General features: G+C 43.9%; 1 protein-coding gene across 2 annotated transcripts in view; it reads right to left on the bottom strand.

Annotated features, from left to right (window-relative positions):
• Elmo1 (engulfment and cell motility 1) overlaps positions 1-17,658 on the bottom strand; it is a 438,867-nt gene that overhangs the window by 270,064 nt on the left and 151,145 nt on the right. For both annotated transcript variants that reach the window (XM_048339446.1, XM_048339445.1), the window contains exons 9-14: positions 16,117-16,216; positions 10,446-10,597; positions 9,036-9,114; positions 5,117-5,167; positions 4,138-4,260; positions 2,500-2,631 (exon numbers count right to left, since the gene is read on the bottom strand). In XM_048339446.1, coding sequence (XP_048195403.1) covers positions 2,500-2,631; positions 4,138-4,260; positions 5,117-5,167; positions 9,036-9,114; positions 10,446-10,597; positions 16,117-16,216 — 637 coding nt within the window. The remainder of the gene's footprint in view (positions 1-2,499; positions 2,632-4,137; positions 4,261-5,116; positions 5,168-9,035; positions 9,115-10,445; positions 10,598-16,116; positions 16,217-17,658) is intronic.

Raw genomic sequence — 17,658 nt, 5'->3', positions numbered from 1 at the left:
CCAGGCAGGTGAGCAAGAAGAGGGCCCTGGTCATGGTCACCCAGCAGGTACAGCAAATCTGCATCTGCCCTGTCGGCCGTGACCCTGTTCACCAGCATATGTTAACTTCACTTCAAGTAAATGATCACATGGCACTTCCAGGTCAAAGTACAGGATATGATAGAATAAAAACAATGTCAGAATATTGTTGCAGGGCAAGCCAAAAAGCTGAGTGTATCATCAAAAAAAATCCTCTTATTAGAAAGGACATTGAGACTAACACTATAAACTCAACAACTCCCAACTGAAGAGGTACTAAGGAGAGGATTTTAGTTTGACCTTGGAATTACTAGATGTTTATCAGAAGCAAATGAGCACTAGGAAGGGCTTTGAAAATATTTATCATAGAAACGGCAGTTTCAGAAAGTCATCCTAATAATGTGATCAGGGTGATATGTGCATAGATAATGGGTACAGGGGTGTAATTGCAGATGTGTACGTGATTTCAAAACACTGAGTCAGTAACAGGGCCTGGTTCTGCTGTAATCCATCCACAAAAGCACAAACCAACCACAGGGAGGGATTACAATATTATATCTAAGGCAAGGCAGACACATTCTCATGAGAAAATCCCCAACGAAAATTCCCATGAAAGACTAGGGTTCTCAATTTCCACATAAAGCACCAGGCCACTTTTTGTCAAATTAAATGAAAATATAAACATTCATAAGTACATATATGTATAAGCAAAGCATACCTACTAATATATAGTCTATATGTATAGATGATAGATAAATAACTAGATACATATTTGTACTTTTCTAAAGAAGAGTATTTGAAAATAAAAAATGACTAGTGATTTCTAATCACTAAAGCCCAAATCCTATTCATATCATTTTGGATAGAGTTTAAGATGGAAATCCAATTTACACCTCTAGAATAAAGGTAAGAATAGAATACAAGTATAAACAGCAGATAAAGATTCTAGAGCTAGGCATGGGGACTTGCAACTATATCCTAGCTACTCAGGAAGCTGAGATCTAATGATCAAGGTTCAAAGTCAGCTAGCTCAGTCAGGGAAATCTGTGAGACTCGTATTTCCAAGTAACTATCAAAAGGCTGGAAGTGGAGCTTTGGTTCAAATGGTAGGGTAATTCCATTGAGTAGAAAAAAAAAGCTTAAGGACAGCACACAGGCTCTGGGTTCAAACCCCAGGACTGGTACAAAAAAAAAAAAAAAAAGGTTAAAGATTCTATGCAAAGAAGAGAGACAAAGAATTTTTGATGAAATAATGCTAAATTTTCCCAACTGGATGAAAACTATAAACCTAAAGATACACACACACAACATGTGTGGGAGTCAGATTGGGGGCAAAGGGAAAGACACCAAAGGTAACTATAGAGCCTCAGTAAGGGCAGCAGAAAATAGCAACTGGAGGAGGACAGCAGATTTATCATCAGAAACAATACAAGTGAGACGAGAATAGAGGACATCTTCGGGGGAGGGGGGGACAGAGGAAGGGGGGGGGTGGCTCAAACTAGAATCCTATCCATAGAGAAAATAACTTTCAAGGTTAGATAATAACTTCCAAGAGAGAAAATAAAGACACTCTCAGAAACAAAAGCTGACAGACTATGTCACATTATAAGAAATGTTAGGGAAAATCAGGACAGATGGAAATAAGAGATAGACATAAATAAAGGAAGACTTCCTCAGAAGGGCCAAGTATGTGCATAAATGCATGGGACTACTTACTACTGAAATCTTTTTTAAATGACAGTGGGTTACAGAAAAATATAGAACGGCATTTATATTTTATGCATACATACATACGTAAGTATATACATATATAGTTTATGTATGTATACATAAGCTATTTACTTTATGCATGGATACATAAAGAGTGTGACAATTTATCAAGTATAGAAGTTAAGAAGTAGAGGCACATTATTGTAAAGTTTTTATACCATGCACAAAAGGGTGTTAATTTATAAAAGAGTCTCTGTTCTAGACACCTTAGGTTCAGATTTACAGACTGAAAAAGCAATCAACAACAAAAATACCCAAAGGACAACCACCACATTGGTGTCTTCAGCAAGATAAAGCTCTAAGGAAAACACAAATCACACAAATCTCACACTGAGTTACATATATCCCAGGAGACTCTAGGTTGGATTCTGATGTGGAATTGACGTGTGTAAGTTATTCAGTCCCACACCAGATCATAAGAAGCATCCAGAACTGTCTCCACCCCTCCATCCCATCTGAAGGAGCAGGTCTGAGGAAGGCCACATGAGTTCCAGACTGATTCTTCTTGGCTACACTTAATCACCACCGAATAAACAAACGCAGCACTCACACTTGTGCAACTTATTCCATCCCCTGCAGCCAGAGGAGACTGCCATGTGACGCTGTGTAACATCTGGAAACGTGGAAGCAATTTTACAGAGCACACGAGGACCACACGCTTGAGGCAGCGGCTGAGGTCAGCCGGGGAGTGGAAGGAGAGGACTCACTTACAATGAAGCCAAGTTTCTTGTAATCCCGGGTGTACATGGACTTGCGTTTTTCCACACTGCCGCTGCTATTATTAGTTTCAGTCTCTGCATCAAAAGCGATTCTTCGAAGTTCAAATATGATGTCTCTTTGAGCCTAGAATGAGGGAGGAAGAGAAATCTGCTGTCATTGTCAAAGTGACCTCAACTCTCTTTTTCTTTCCCCCAGGGTCCAAATGAATCATGCTTTAGAGTAAAAGAAATCCAGATAAAAGTCCAGCCATGTTCTAAGTGAGAGCTGTGCACACTTTGCCCTTTGCCCTGCTCCCAGCTGCTCAAGCTTGGCATTTCTCCAGGGACCCTGGCTGCCACCTCATGTGGACACTGGTAACCAGTTGCCAGGGGCTTGGCCTAGATGAGTTCCTAAATGTGAAGAGAGACTGTGAGGGGCGGATACTGAGGTAGAGTCTCAGAGGGTGCACTGCCACCCACAAAGCCAGAGGCTCACAAGGTTGGTGAGCAGTTCTGCAGTAGCAGTGGCCCCTTGACTCCATTAAACAAGGATACATCATCAAAACTAACAGGAAACCAAAATGAAAGGAAGATCCCAAAGCAAAATCAACCCCAGTGCCCTTCCCTGTCCATCCATAGTGAATGGTGTGTATGTGGCACTCATACATAGTGGGAACAGAACTTTGATTCCTGCACAGTGCCAGTGGCTCAGGCCTATAATTCTAGCTACTCAGGAGGCTGAGATCTGAGGAATGCAGTTCAAAGCTAGCTTAGACAGGAAAGTCCATGAGATTCTTATCTCCAGTTAGCCACCAAAAAGCCAGAAGTAGAACTGAGGTTCAAGTGGTAGAGTGCTAGTTTTGAGCACAAAAGGTCAGGGGTAGCACCCAAGTTCTGAATTCAAGCCCCTGGACTAACACAAATGTGACTCGTGTTACCACAAGACAAACCTTAAAGGCACTAGGCGTAGTAAAATAAAGCAGGTAATAGGTGACAAATGTCACCTAGTATACTTCTGTATAGCCAAACCATACCAATAGGAAGCTGAAAGGAACAAGCTGGCCAGAGGCCATGTGCTGGAGTTGTTGTTTATAGGACCCAGAGATTCACTTTTGCCTGATGAATCCTGGTGATGTTTTCCTAACAATGCCAATGAACTTCCACTTTAAAATTATTCAATTATTCCATTATCCACCAACAGAAGAACATGTGCGTATTCAGGGCCTAATGAAAGACTTTATTTATTTGTTTACTTAGTGCCAGTACTGGGGCTTGATGTTCTTGTTTGACTTTTTCAATCAAAGCTTCCATTCTATACTTGAGCTAATGCACTTCCAGGTTTTTTCTGGTTCACTCAGGACAGGATTCTCACAGACTTTCCTGCCTGGCTGGCTTTTAACCAAGATCCTCAGATCTCAACTTCCTGAGTAGCTAGGATGACAGGTATGAACTACCAGCACCCAGCTCGGATCGACTTGTTTTATTATCTATAGGTATTCACCTATACTTGGAAGCCATTCCAAAGCCCTGAGAGGGTAATGAAATACTTATAGGATCCTTGTAAACTCCAGGTTTCAGAAGAACAAGTGGAAAGATGGTTGGTGGCATTGTTCTTTCTGTCAGGTGTTACTGCTGTCATGAGCACACCCACCTGGTCCTGGGGGTCCATCTTGGTCATCATCCTGTCTTCCAGGAGGTTGAAGGTGAGCACTTGGAGGACATACAGTTGGTGGGCCATCTCATTGTTGATGGCCCGCTGGGCACGAATGACATGCTACAGGGATAGTCCACAGATACCAGTGTTAAAATACTAACCAAGAAAGAAAGGACAGACCACAAACTAATCCTCATCAACAGGCCCAAGTGGAGATTCGGCAGGATGCATTTGGACATAACAAGGAATGAAGTCTGGTGAACCACCCTTCAGAAGGAAAGTCAGCACACATGTGAGCTCAGAGCACTCCCTGATGACTCAGGGGCAGGAAAAGACTTACCGTGTGCAGAAGAAAAAGCAGAGAGCATGGGGAGGCTCTTAAAGGAAAGGGCCAGGATGGGACTCTGGTCCTGCCCTGGCTCCCCCATGACACAGAGGGACTAATGGTGTCACTACCGTCATGGTCCCCCCTACCCAACTTCCAAGCATGAAAGCAACATGATTCCCATCCCACAGAAGTGAACTCACTGCAGGAACGCTGCTGAGAAGCTACCACCATCATGGCGCAAGAAGCTACTATGTCTCAGTACTTGAATCTCCAGCCCACAATTCAGTGGAAAGTGACCTGGCTTTCCCCCAGAGAAATTGGGACAGCACCCAGGTACTAGGTACTAGAAGTTGTGGAAATCTGATTCCTCTCCTTGAGACGCTAAACCATATGTGTAGAAAATCACCACAGGAAGGTGGGCTCCAGCCCAAGGGACTGATCGTGTCACCTTTACTTCTACAGCAGGTCCACCATGAAGGATGCTTCCTGTGGGACAGGAATGTTGATTCCAACTCCCAGAGTCCACCAAATTCCCTCCTTCCTAGCCCTACCCCTCACCAAACAGTGGAGTCCAGAACAAATTACAGATCAGCCACAGAAGGAACACAAAAGTTGCACCAGGCTCTCCCTCCCCACTTAGGTACTCACTGTTAGAATGATGGAACGCAACTGCTTCTGGGCCAAAATATTCGCCATTTCCTGGGGAAGAAAAACACCCACACACAAAGTCTTCAGTTAGAAAAACACCTATGATTTTCCACACAACCAAGTGCTATTCTTCCAGTGTGCTTCAGGCCTGGATATCAGCAGTATTTCTTAGAAAACTATGGCCTTGGAAGGCACTAGTATTCCATGACAGGTTGGATGTTCCATTTGGATTATAAAAGCCAAAACCCAAGTCCAAAAGCAAATATATATATATATATATATATATATATATATATATATATATATATAATTCTTTTCCTTCTAGAAAAATCACTCTCCAGAAACCAGTGACTCATACCTGTAATCTTATCCAGCCAATCAGAAGTCTGAGATCTGAAGTTCCCAGCTCAAAACTAGCCCCAGGAGACTGGGCTTATCTCCAGTTAAGCAGCAAAAAGCAGAAGTAGAGGTATGGCTCAAGTGGATGAGAGCTAGCTTTGAGCTGTTGAGTGGGTAGAGGAGAGGGAAGACCTGCACCTGCTTTTCTTAGATTGTATGTGGATGACCAGACAGCACAGACCTACAGCGAGGACATCCCAGGGTTAGAGAACCATCACTCTAAAATCTCTAAGTCACCTAAAAGCGAATTCATCTACCTCTGTGCAGAACCAAGGGGGAGTGGCCTCCACTCTGGTACTGGATCAGCAAGCTGTGCAAATGAGCCACATGGGGGTTCAGAGGGACAAATGTCTGTCCAGATGTGATGCTGTGGGTTCTCCCCCCACCTCTGCATGACCTAACCCATGCTCCCGTCTCTCCTGACCCCTGTTGAGGACTTGAGAATGGTTTTATGAAGTGCAATGGTTCCCAGGCTCTCTCTGGAAGGAATAGAGGGGAAGCCGCAGTCTTGAGGCACACCAAAAAAAAGTCAAAATACTGCTCACATGCAGGCAGACACCAGAACGCAGATCTGTGCTGGGGATGATGTTTCCGTGCTACGAGAAGAAACTAAGCTACAATGGAAAACAACAGAAATCTACTGAGGTGCAAATAAATTTTCAGAAAGCCAGGGGAGCCGAGAACATGGGGAGAGGAACTCGGGGGTGCAGGAGGTACAGGCAGGGTAGACGGGGGCAGACCAGGACAGCAGGGTCCACAGAGGGGATGTGGGTGACTTACAGTCAGAGGATACTCAAGGATGTCAACACTGTTGTCTACATCAACCTAACAGTGCCAACGCCACCACAGAAAGGAGAGCAAGCAAGAGAGAAGAAGGGGTGGAAATTCAGAGCCTCTGGCAGCTTTGATTCGATGCCCTGCCAACCCTGGGGAGGACAGTGCACACCTTCTAGAGTTATATGGAGATGGAAGACATGGAAATGGAAATCCATAATCAGGTACTCTTCCACCACCCTCAAAACAAAAAAGCAAAGGCAACTGCATCTTCAGACACAAGCTGAATGCAAGCCCAGAAAACACTATCTACCATCTCCATAACCTGATTCCTCCCCAGCTAGATAAATACAGAGACGCCCTGACCAATGACTCTTGGTGGGGTTTGATCTGGCTTGATTGGGTTGGGTTGGGTTTGATTTGTTTTGGAGCAGATAACAAACAAAAGACCCAAAGGACTCCTGTACATGTCTGCAGTGTTGCTTTTTATAAATACCATATCCCTTTTGCAAATGAAAAGTAAAGCCCATTAGCCACAAAAAAAAAAACAAAAAAATGCTTTGTGCTCCTATTTTATCTATGGGTTAATATGATTTTAAAGCATTGAAATGATAGAAATGTAGACATAACTATCGACCAACATGGAAAAATAGCCACAAAACAGTTGCCACTAGTTAGAACACTTCCTGTCCAACATCTACTAATGAATGATTATCTACTTATAAAAAAAATTTCTTCTGCATAAGACTGGGTTGTTGGAGGCACAGCAGACGCTCTGTGCTTCTTTATATCCTAAGGCCCAGGCAGGATAGTCAGCAAAGAGAAGATGACAATAAATGTTCGCTTAAGGAACACCAGAATATTTGATAGGACCCTCTAAGCTAGAGCAGAGAGAAAACAAAAATATATTTGTGTACATGAGAGCTATCTATCTTTTCTTAGGGAATAGTTTGAGTAAACATGAGAGTCCATGGGGAGATTTTCATAGCGTTGAAATGACATAAACATATAAATATATAGATAGATAAACCAATAACCAATGATGTCTACAACACAGTTTGCTATTTAAAAAAACAGTACATGTAATATGACTAGCTGTGATAAAAATACAAACAAAACTCTGGGGTTGAAAGAATGGCTCAGTTGGTAGGAAGTGAACATCAATGAGCAAAGGCATTAGGTATGAAGTTTGAGTCCAGGTCTGGAGCCAAAACAAAAACAAAAAAAGACAAAACTAAGTGAATATTTGTATGGAACAAAGCAGGCCCAGAGCCATGGAAAGTACATGGGTGCTAAGTAGTCTCTCTTTGGGAATGTAATGAAGGGAACTTTCACACTTCTTCCATTTTGGCCTTCCTTTTTTGACTTATTTTTACCAAAACTTTTAACTACAATGTTATTTTAAAATGCTTATTTTAGGAACCACAAATACAGTCAGATATTGGTAGTCTGTGCCTGTAAGCCAAGCTACTGAGAATCATAGTATAAAGCCATCCTGAGCAGAAAAATCCCACTGACTCTTATCTTTATGTAAATGGCAAAATGCCAGAAGTGGAGGTGTGGCTCAAGTGGTAGAACTTGGAAAGGCCCAGAGGAGAGAAACAAAAACAAAACAATAATAAAACCATGGAAATGTCACTCCTAGAAATGAACCAACAATCTTAAATGGAAAACAAATCAGAATCCCTCATATTTAATAACTGGTATTAAAATCCTTAGAAACATGAAGATAAGTAAGACAAGTAAAATCTGATTTTATACACAGCGTTGAGGATCAGGTTAGCTTTCTACATTCTTGTGAAAAATTCCTGGGCAGCTGCCTTGATCTCCCCATTGAACTCTCCTACAGCAGCTAACTGTGGCCAGAGAACACATTCTATGCCATGCAAATGGAGTTTTAAAAAAACAAAAAGGGAAGTGGATCTGTGGCTCAAGTGGTAGAACACTAGCCTTGAGCTGAAGAGCTAAGAGACAGTGCCCAGGCCCAGAGTTCAAGCCTCACGACTGACAAAAATAAAAAAATTTAAACATTAATGGTCTTTGAGAACTAAGCTCTAATTCCAAAACTCTGCTTCCTCACCCCTCTTTATTCTGGTCCTTCTCCCTACTTGAGAAAGAGTCAAAGAATTTATACACCAAAGAGCCCCAAAGGGGCTGGGGGCTTCCTCTGTGTTCCTTTGAGGGGTTCTCCCTCCCCTCTGTACACAAACAGAACAAAAATGAACAGCTCAGTTCCCCCAGCCATGGTCACAGGGTCAGAAGACCTAGAACCCAACAAAGAGCGCATCCCATACATGAACATGGTGACTTCCACCACAAGCACCCTCTCCAGGTGCCTCCTCCTGGTGACTTCCACCACAAGCACCCTTTCCAGACACCGGCCAGTCCTCTCACATTCCATCTCCTGCTCTCCTGTGCAGATAGAACACCCCTGAAAAATGGGGACAAAGCCTCCCTGGCCTTGGTGCATGACTGCATGACAGAAGACCCCAGGGGCTTCTACATCAGAAGCTATCAAATCAGCCAGGCTCCCATCTTTGTGTGTTCTGAGATTTTAGGGAAGGGTTCTTATATACTCGTTTCAGCCATCTCCACCTCCTCCCTCCACCACGCCCTGCCTGGTGAAATGGCAGGACCCAGAGCCACAAAGCAGCCCTCCAAGACACCCAGAGAGGAAAAAGGTCAGGTGTTCTCTGCACAAACACTTCCCAACCCTGGACACAAAGAGAGAAGCAACGTAGCTCACCTGTCTACGCTCATCGGGAGCTTTCAGGAAGAGGGCATTGATGACCGCAATGGTGTAGGTCTGAATTTCTTGATCGGTTCTGTAAAGATAAAAGACACAGGAAGTCAGGTGAGGTGAGCCAGCCCAGAGGGAAGCCGTGATAAAGCTCAGCATCGCATCACACAGAAACAGAGGTCCTCCTACCAGTGGGAGGAAAAGGAAGGACTCTCTGCAAACCTGTAGTGAGCGCTGAGTGCAGACTTGAAGCACCCGAGCTGGAAATGGCTATGCAACTGCTATCAGTGACCACTCAGCGCTGAGCCAAGTGTATGTGCAGGGGTGTGACTCCTTTGAACAATTAACAGACTGTTTAATTTCAGGAATATAAGGACCCTAAGTGGAGAGAGGAAGTCATAATACGCAATGTACACATATGAAGATGGAGCCAGAAAACTTGAGAGGATGAGTGGGGCTGGGAGAGATGGAAGGGGTGACACAAGTCAAGATGTCATGTGCTCATAAACCGACATGTTGAAATGAAATTCCTTCATACAACTACAGTGAAAAATTCCCAGTGAAGAGCTATGGTGTGGCTCAGTGGTAGAGAACCTGTTTAGCAAGCATGAAGCCTTGAGCTCAAACCCCAGTTCTATCAAAGGAGGGGAAAAATGCTGTTTGGCAATGTCTAGCATAAAATTTCTAATGAATTCTGAATGTGTTCATGATATTATAGAAAATATTATACAGCTTGGTCACCCTCAGTAAAGAACTTAGGAGAAAACATAGTTCTATGCCTTAAAAGAAAAACTCTACTGATAGCTGCCAAGGTGCATTAGAAGCTTAGGGTTTTCCCACAGCAGGGGCAGGGGCCAGAGCAATACCAAGGACAGACAAAGCAGTCCTCAAGGATAAGAACTCACCTCGCCATGTCAGTGGGAGGGGGCTGAGGGAAACAGGACTCACCATAAACTGAGTCAAGATTGTTTTGGCTGCCAGGTATGGTGGCACACTAAAACCCAAGCTGTTCAGGAGGTAGAGATCAGGAGCATCAAGGTTGGAGGCCCACACAGACAAAAAGTCAGCAACTCCTACATCTCAACACACAAGTTGGACTTGGTGGTTCATACCTATAACCCTAGCTAGGCAAGAAGCCATGGGAAAGAGGATCACTGTCCCAAGATCAGCCTGAGCAAAAATGCAAGACTCTGCTGGAAAACAGCTAGAGGGAAAAAGGGTCAGAGGTATATGGCTCAAGTGGTACAGTAAGTGCAACCAGAAAGAAAAAAAAAATAAGGAAAAGGATATTTGTGTATTCAGTAGAATAGTACCACACAATTTGCAGGCATCTTGGTGGCAGTCTCTGGGAAGCCCCTCCAAGCCTATCCCTCCCCTGAAGGAATAGCCCTCTTCCCAGGAGAACAGCATACTCACCCTTGAAGATGAGGAATGAGTTGGCCAATGGTGATCTCTTGCGCCACCTTCTGGTAGAGGTCATGGCTATTGAGCACCATGGACTCCAAAATGGCCAAGGACCGCTGCAGAATTGAGATATCGATGGCCGACTTGTTCACAAAACTTGCTATCTGAAAACCCAAGCAGCACACATCATTAATGGCTCATAGAGTTAACAGGAAAAGAAGGGGGATGGGAGGAGGAACGAAGCAAATCAGGAACTCAGCAAGGATCTCAGGCCCTAAGGATGGAACATAATTCAAAGTAATAAGAAATATACCCAGTCAGCACTGAGATTGGTGAAATCATGACCAAACACAAAGAACCTCTCTTATAATCCCTGGTAACACAACAGTTCTCTCCCTGGTTATCCTCAAAGAAAGAATTATTCTGCAAGGTTTCCCGAGACAAGTGTTCTGAGTTTCAGCTTTCCGGGGCAGATAATTTTACCATGAACATGATAAGAACTGGCACATTTTCCTGAGGTGGTGAACTCAGTGTGAACCACAGCCATTCCTCTCCCCTCCTCAAGCTGCTTCTTTCTTCCTTCATTCTATCCACAAGTCTTATGTTCTGATATATTCCTCACATACAAATCACACTTGGCAAAGTAATTCAAATGGCAACTTTTCAGCAGCTGGCTACTCTCCTGTCTATTCAAAATTACTAAAAAAGAAGAGACTAAGGAGAAGAAGAAGGAGGGAGAGGAGGAGGAGGCGGGAGAGGAGGAGGAGGAAGAAGAGCAAAGAAAGAGAGAGGGGGAAGGAAGGAAGAAAGGAAGGAGGGAGGGAGTAAGGGAGGAAGAGAGAGAGAAAGGAAAAGAGAAGAGAAGAGAAGAGAAGAGAAGAGAAGAGAAGAGAAGAGAAGAGAAGAGAAGAGAAGAGAAGAGAAGAGAAGAGAAGAGGGGGGAACCTCTCTCCTGTTCTAACTTTTAGGGTTTAAAAAATGATCATTTTTCCTACTGGTAGCTAAAAAGTGTATTAGTTTCAAGTTCTCAAATGCATTCCCTAAGGGGAAATCAATCCTTATATCCCTAGCTAATCACAATATAAGAGGGAAGGAAAATAAAAGGGTTAAAATCATGGATCAAGACAGTCCAGACACGTGGTTACCATAAAAGTTTTATTTTAAACACCTCGTTAAGATTTTCTACTGTCTGTTGACAACCCACACTAAAAGGCCATTACTGTATCAACATGATTGCTTTCTTAAAAGCTAAAATAATGATTCTGTGACAAGTAACCACTCCCTGAGTCCCTCTGTCAACACAAATGTGTTCCCTTCTATGTCCAGGCACAGCCCCTCCCCATGGCTCTCTCCTTCCAGAACACCATTCTAGTTAACACCCCACAACTCCACTTCACAGCCTCCACATGGGGGCCAGAGCAGGGGAACAGACCCCAATGCCAGCCCACCCCCGTCCATTTGTACCTCAGTAAGTAAGAATAAAGTGAAGGAAAACAGGGATGTGCCTGTCGTCACATTCCAAAAGCCATTTTTATATAGTAGGAACTACAGGGAAAGCATGGGGAGATTAAAAACTTAACAGACTGTGGTGGCTCTTCTTGTGTGAGTGTGTTTATTGTCCCGGGCAGGTGTCAGCTCTGCTCCTCACATCTGCTGCAAGTTAACATGCTTCTTTATAGTCCCACCAAGGGAAGACCCCCCCCCCTGACAGAAGTCCAATGGCATTCACACCCCACCTGCCCCAGCCCCGGGGCCCAGGTCTGTAACATAAATTATGCCCTCTCTAAGAAGAGTATAAATTCCTGAACTTCCCCTCTCCATTCATTTCCATTGTTCCAATGTAATTCTTTTTTATTTTTTTAATAAGTGTTTCTGCCCATACTGGGGCTTGAACTCAAGTTCTGGATGCTATCGCCCACTTTTTCACTCAAGGCTGGTGCTCTACTACTTGAGTTACAACTCCACTTCAACTTATTTTTAGCCAGTCCTGGGCCTTAAACTCAGGGCCTGAGCACTGCCCCTGGCTTCTTTTTGCTCAAGGCTAGCACTCTACCACTTAAGCCACAGCACCACCTCTGGCTATTTTCTATATATGGGGTACTGAGGAATTGAGCCCAGGGCTTCATGTACATGAGGCAAGCACTCTTGCCACTAGGCCATATTCCCAGCCCCCAACTTCAGCTTTTTGATAGTTAATTGGAGATAAGAGTCTCGAAGACTATCCTGTCCAGATTGGCTTTTCACTGTGATCCTCAGTTCTCTGTCTCCTGAGTAGCTAACATTACAGGCGTGAGCCCCCAGTGCCCAACTTGTTCCAATATGACTCTTGACCCGGGCATAAGAAAAGTGAAGAACCTACAAGGAAGTTCATTGATCAGAACTTCTTAACCTTTTCTCCACCAAGGGCTCTCCTCAGCACTCACATGGCCCCCTTCCTGCCTCCATTTATGGAATCTGGATGTGACTTAGGAATCCAGGGGTGTCATACTTGAGAACCTGTTGCTGACCTTGTCAAGTCCCCACTACCAACTCCCAGTCCCAAGCCCTTTCATATTCAGTCCAAGTAGAGTGATGAGGATTCCTGGCTCCACACAGCAGACACTGCAGAGACACAAGATGAGCAAGAACCATGGGTATTTCCTTAAAAGCAGGGATAGATTAAAAAGCAGTAGCTGTGAATTACTTGAAGTGAGCAGTCTCGGCATCTATCTCCCTTTAGTTATTCCAACAAGGCTCAAAATTGAATGGCATGAAAAGATATCATTGTAGTTTTACTCTTCCCTTCCCAACTGCCACACCTTTTCAGGTACCCATAATCATTAACTGCTTCCTATCCCAGGAACCTGCCTCTGAGAATGTTTGAGCTCATTCTCTTTGTACACCAATTCAGTGGATGGAGGAGTTGGAATCTTTTTTGTTAGACTGCTTGCTGGACACAAGCAACCCCGTGTGAAGAGGAGCTGCCACCATCTCACCAGAAGTTCTTTTAGCTATGCCACTTCCCTGGTTTTCCTCACAAGTCCTGGGTTGGGCCAGGGGTCTCAGTTGATGGCTCAGATAAAGGTTTAACCCTTTTCAAAATGACCAATCACACAAGATTGTGAGCCTAAGTTCTCACCAAATGGAACAAGGGCTGTGATGGGGTAAGGATAAAACACCCGAGTGGACTTCCTGCCACATGCTTACTTGGCTTCCTGTCATCATCATGACCCTCTGTGGAAGAAAAACTTAACTGAATTCGCTTCGAGCTTGTGTCCTGATTCCTATGTGGCACCCATTTCCAATAGTGAATACACACCACATGAGCCCTGTGGTCCACCTCCTCCTTGGGTTCCTAAGACAGCATCTTTTCAGTTTCCTCTCTGCTCAAGTTTTCATCTCACCAAAAAGAGCCATTATGTAGTGGGTGACACGCCCCTGTGATCCCAGCTACGATGGCTGCATAGGTAGCAGGACCTCCAAAGTATTATGAGCCAAGGTGAGCCCTGGGCTGGTAGAATAGCTAAGTGGTAGATTGATCTGCTTACCTGCCTAGATAATATGAGATCCTGAGCTCAAACCCTAGCACTGCCAAGATAGAAAGAACAGAAAAGTGCCAAACCCTGTCTAAAACACAATGAACACAGAAGAAGGCTGGGGGATGGCTCCAGTGGTAACATACCTGCCTAGCAAATATGAAACCCTGAGTTCAAATCCAGTACCACCAACCAGAAGCAAAGCAAAGTGATCCCTAAATTAAACAGAGAATTACTTAGATCACTTTTCAGAAGTAGAACTCAAAATTCTCATATGCTATCAGGATAGAAAAGAACCATGGGGCTGCAGGGTTGAATTTTATTTAAATCATCTGGATTATCTGGTAGAGGTTCCTAAATCTCTCAAGGTTTTAGGAGCCAACGTGACTGGCTCTCTGAAGCCCAGTGGCTGCATGTTTGTCTGGGCAGTGGAATCATCTGATCTGCCCAGCAAGCCAGAGCCTCCTCAGAGCAAAGGCCTCTGGGAAATACATAGGAAACTTCCCTTCCCAGAGAAGGTACTGGAGCCATGCTTGGCCAGAAGAAAATCAACGCAGAACACAGGAAGTTCTCCTTTCCTTTCTTTTCTCTCCATGCCTTCCTACCCTTTGTCAAAGTAGACAAGTCATTAAAAAGCAACTCCATAGCCAGGTGCCAGTAGCTCACACCTGTAATCCTAACTACTTGGGAAGCTAAGATCTGAGGATCTCGGTTTTGAGCCAGCACTAGCAAGAAAGTCCATGAGACTCTTATCTCCACTAAACTACCAAAAACAAACAGGCTAGAAGTGGAGCTGTGACTCAAGTGGTATAGTGCTCGCCTGGAGGAAAAAAAGTTCAGGAACAGAGCCCCTGCCCTGAGGTTAGGCCCCAGGACCAGCACAGCAAACAATAACAAACAAAGAAAACCCCACAATATATTGGTATTGAGGGCTTCCATGTTTCGAGGCATTTAAGAAATAATGTTAGTTCTTGCAGCTACAATTTGTAAACTAGAATCTAAATGCACACATGACAAAGAGAATAAACATGGAGAGAGATCTGGCAGGGAGAACATTATTTCTCCAAAGTGCTCTGAACTTGGCATCGATCTGAAGCCAACTCAAGACCACAGAAGGAAGCATCTTTTTTTTTTTTTTTGTCTTTTCTTTTTTGGAACTGGGGATCGAACCCAGGACATGGCACTTGCTAGGCACCGGCCCAAGAAGCATCTTCTATCAGCACTTTTCCTAATTATTTTGGTTGAGATAAAGCTCCATTTAAAAGACAGGGGGCAGTACAAATCTGAGGTTGTCAGGATGCTGATTTTGGTCCACCTAATGAATAAAAAGTGAACCTTACCCAAAAACCTTAAGTAATTTTCTGGTGACTAATTTGCAGATTCATTTAAGGGACTTTTTCTAAGTGGAAAGGCAAAGGGAATGAGGAAATGGGAGCGTGCTGTCCTTTTAAAATATATCAAATTTTTAAATTTAATTTGTCACAACTTTGCTTCCTGGGATTTAATGTGTGCTTTTTGAAAAATTTGCTTCAGTAAAGGCAAACCATTTTCATTAGTAAATGGAAAAGGTGCCACGTTCTCCCATCATTTAAAGAAACCCAGCTCTCAAGTCACATGTTTGACTTGGCACACCCCCACCTCTGCCCATCCCCCTGATACTTTTGGCAGAAAGAAGCAGTCCCAGTGGTTAACACCTGAGATCCACCAAGACCATGCATCAGCAGGAAGGACCCTACCTAAGACACCTGAACCAGACCTCAGCCTCCTCATCTCCTCATTAACCTATGAGTGTTGGACTCAGCGTCCTTTGCCTCCTTTCCTGTCGCTGATCACCAGGTTGGGGATGGATAGTGAAGATGGCAGCTCAGCTTGAGTTCTGAAGCCATGTGCAGTGCAACCGCCGACACTGCAGCCTTAGCAACAACACAGTTTCCTTAACTCTGGACTCTCGTACACATAACAGTTTATGTTCTCTGCAGGGACAAAAGGTCATTTTCACCCAGAATGTCCAGAGCCCCACATGTATAATCCTATTTAACACACACACACACACACATTTTAACATAATCCAAGGAAACAATGATAAAACAATCCTCAAAGCAGAGAAAGGTGCCTGTGAACGGAGGGAGGGAGGGATTGAGGCCTAGGAAAGCACAGTTGGCATTTACCTTCTTAATGAACGCCACTGAAAACGTGTCCCAAGACACGATACCATGATCCATGAGCTCTACGAAGGCCGTCAGCGTGAAGGACAGCATGTCCCCAAAGCTGTAAAACACGGGGGGACACCGAGTCAGTGCTTGGCAGTGGGGAGGTGCACAAGCGAGCCAGCTTCAGAAGGCAGACCCAGACGCTGGACAAGCAGCTGGACAGAGTCATGGGCTCAAGCGCCAGGCTGGCAACAAACAAGACAGGAAGGGACACATGTTGCAGCCAGCCAGGGAGCTGAGAAACATGGAGCAATTCACCTGGCCTCTCTGAGCCTCTGCGGTTCTCAGCTAGAAAGTAAATAATGGCTGTTTAAGGTAAGGTTCACGTAGCACACTGAATAAAGCCGGTAGCATATCAATATTCAGTAAATGGTAGTTTACAGAGGAGCAGCTCAGTGCTCCTTTATAAGCCAAAGAATCAAGAGGGCAATCCAAAATGATTCAATTAGCATAGTAGCCCTTAGGTAAGGATTCAGAGCCTCTGTAACTTTAACATAAACAGCACATGCACGTAAATAAGCATATTCATGTTGATGTTACAGTGGCCAGCACTCTGTCTTGAGTTAATGGGTTTCAGGCACTATAGATGATGATCATATTATGACTCCAAATACTGGGTTTGCTGACCCCAAACAGTAGGAGAGTGTGATATGTGGTCTAGAGATCCTGAGAGATTAGGAGATGATAGTTTGTGTAAACGAATCACAAAGGCCCACATGTTAAAGGTGTGATTCCCCAGTGCAGCTCTGGTGAGAGGCAATGGAAACTGTAGGAGGCAGGGCCTAGTGGGAAGTCCTTAGGTCACTGGGGAACGGTCAGGTGAAAGCTTCTGTTCCATCATAATGAGCTGCCTCACCCAAAGCAACAGGCCCAGCCCATCATAGACTAACACCTCTAAAATGTGAGCCACAGTAAACACCTCTTGTTGTGAGTTAACTAAATCAGGTATTGGCCATGGTGATGGAAAGTTGTCTATGACCAGTGTGTTTCAGGGGGACCATCTTTGTGAAATACTTTCATTAGATAGTTTCCTAGGTGACTGTGCTTTCAAAAACATTCTTAGGCATTTACACATTTCAGAAATTTTGGATATGCTCATTCTTATCATAAATTTTTATCATCATCGTCATCATCATCATCGTCTAGTAACTCCAAACCATCAAGGATCTCTCTATAAGCAGATAGAATGATAGGATTTTTATCATGTGTTATACAATAATACAGATACCTATACTCCGCTATTTTTTTTTAATGAAGCCAGTCATTCCAATTTTTAATCTGGAGGAACAGACATCCCATCATTGCTTCATCTCAAAGTCTGCTAACAGATTCTGATTTAGATTTAGGTTTACATTTACAGCTTTGCAGTATCCCTTCCTGCTACTCTTCTCAGCCCAGTCTCAAAATAAAATGACTTTTTAAGTTCTGCTTTATTTCAAAGGTTGTGATGCTGGCAAGAGGCCACACAAAGGGAGGTGACTCTCAGAGGAGGACCACAAT

Source organism: Perognathus longimembris, chromosome 2, assembly GCF_023159225.1.
Source record: "Perognathus longimembris pacificus isolate PPM17 chromosome 2, ASM2315922v1, whole genome shotgun sequence".
In the NCBI taxonomy this organism is placed as follows: domain Eukaryota; kingdom Metazoa; phylum Chordata; class Mammalia; order Rodentia; family Heteromyidae; genus Perognathus; species Perognathus longimembris.
This window is presented reverse-complemented; position numbering and strand designations above follow the sequence as displayed.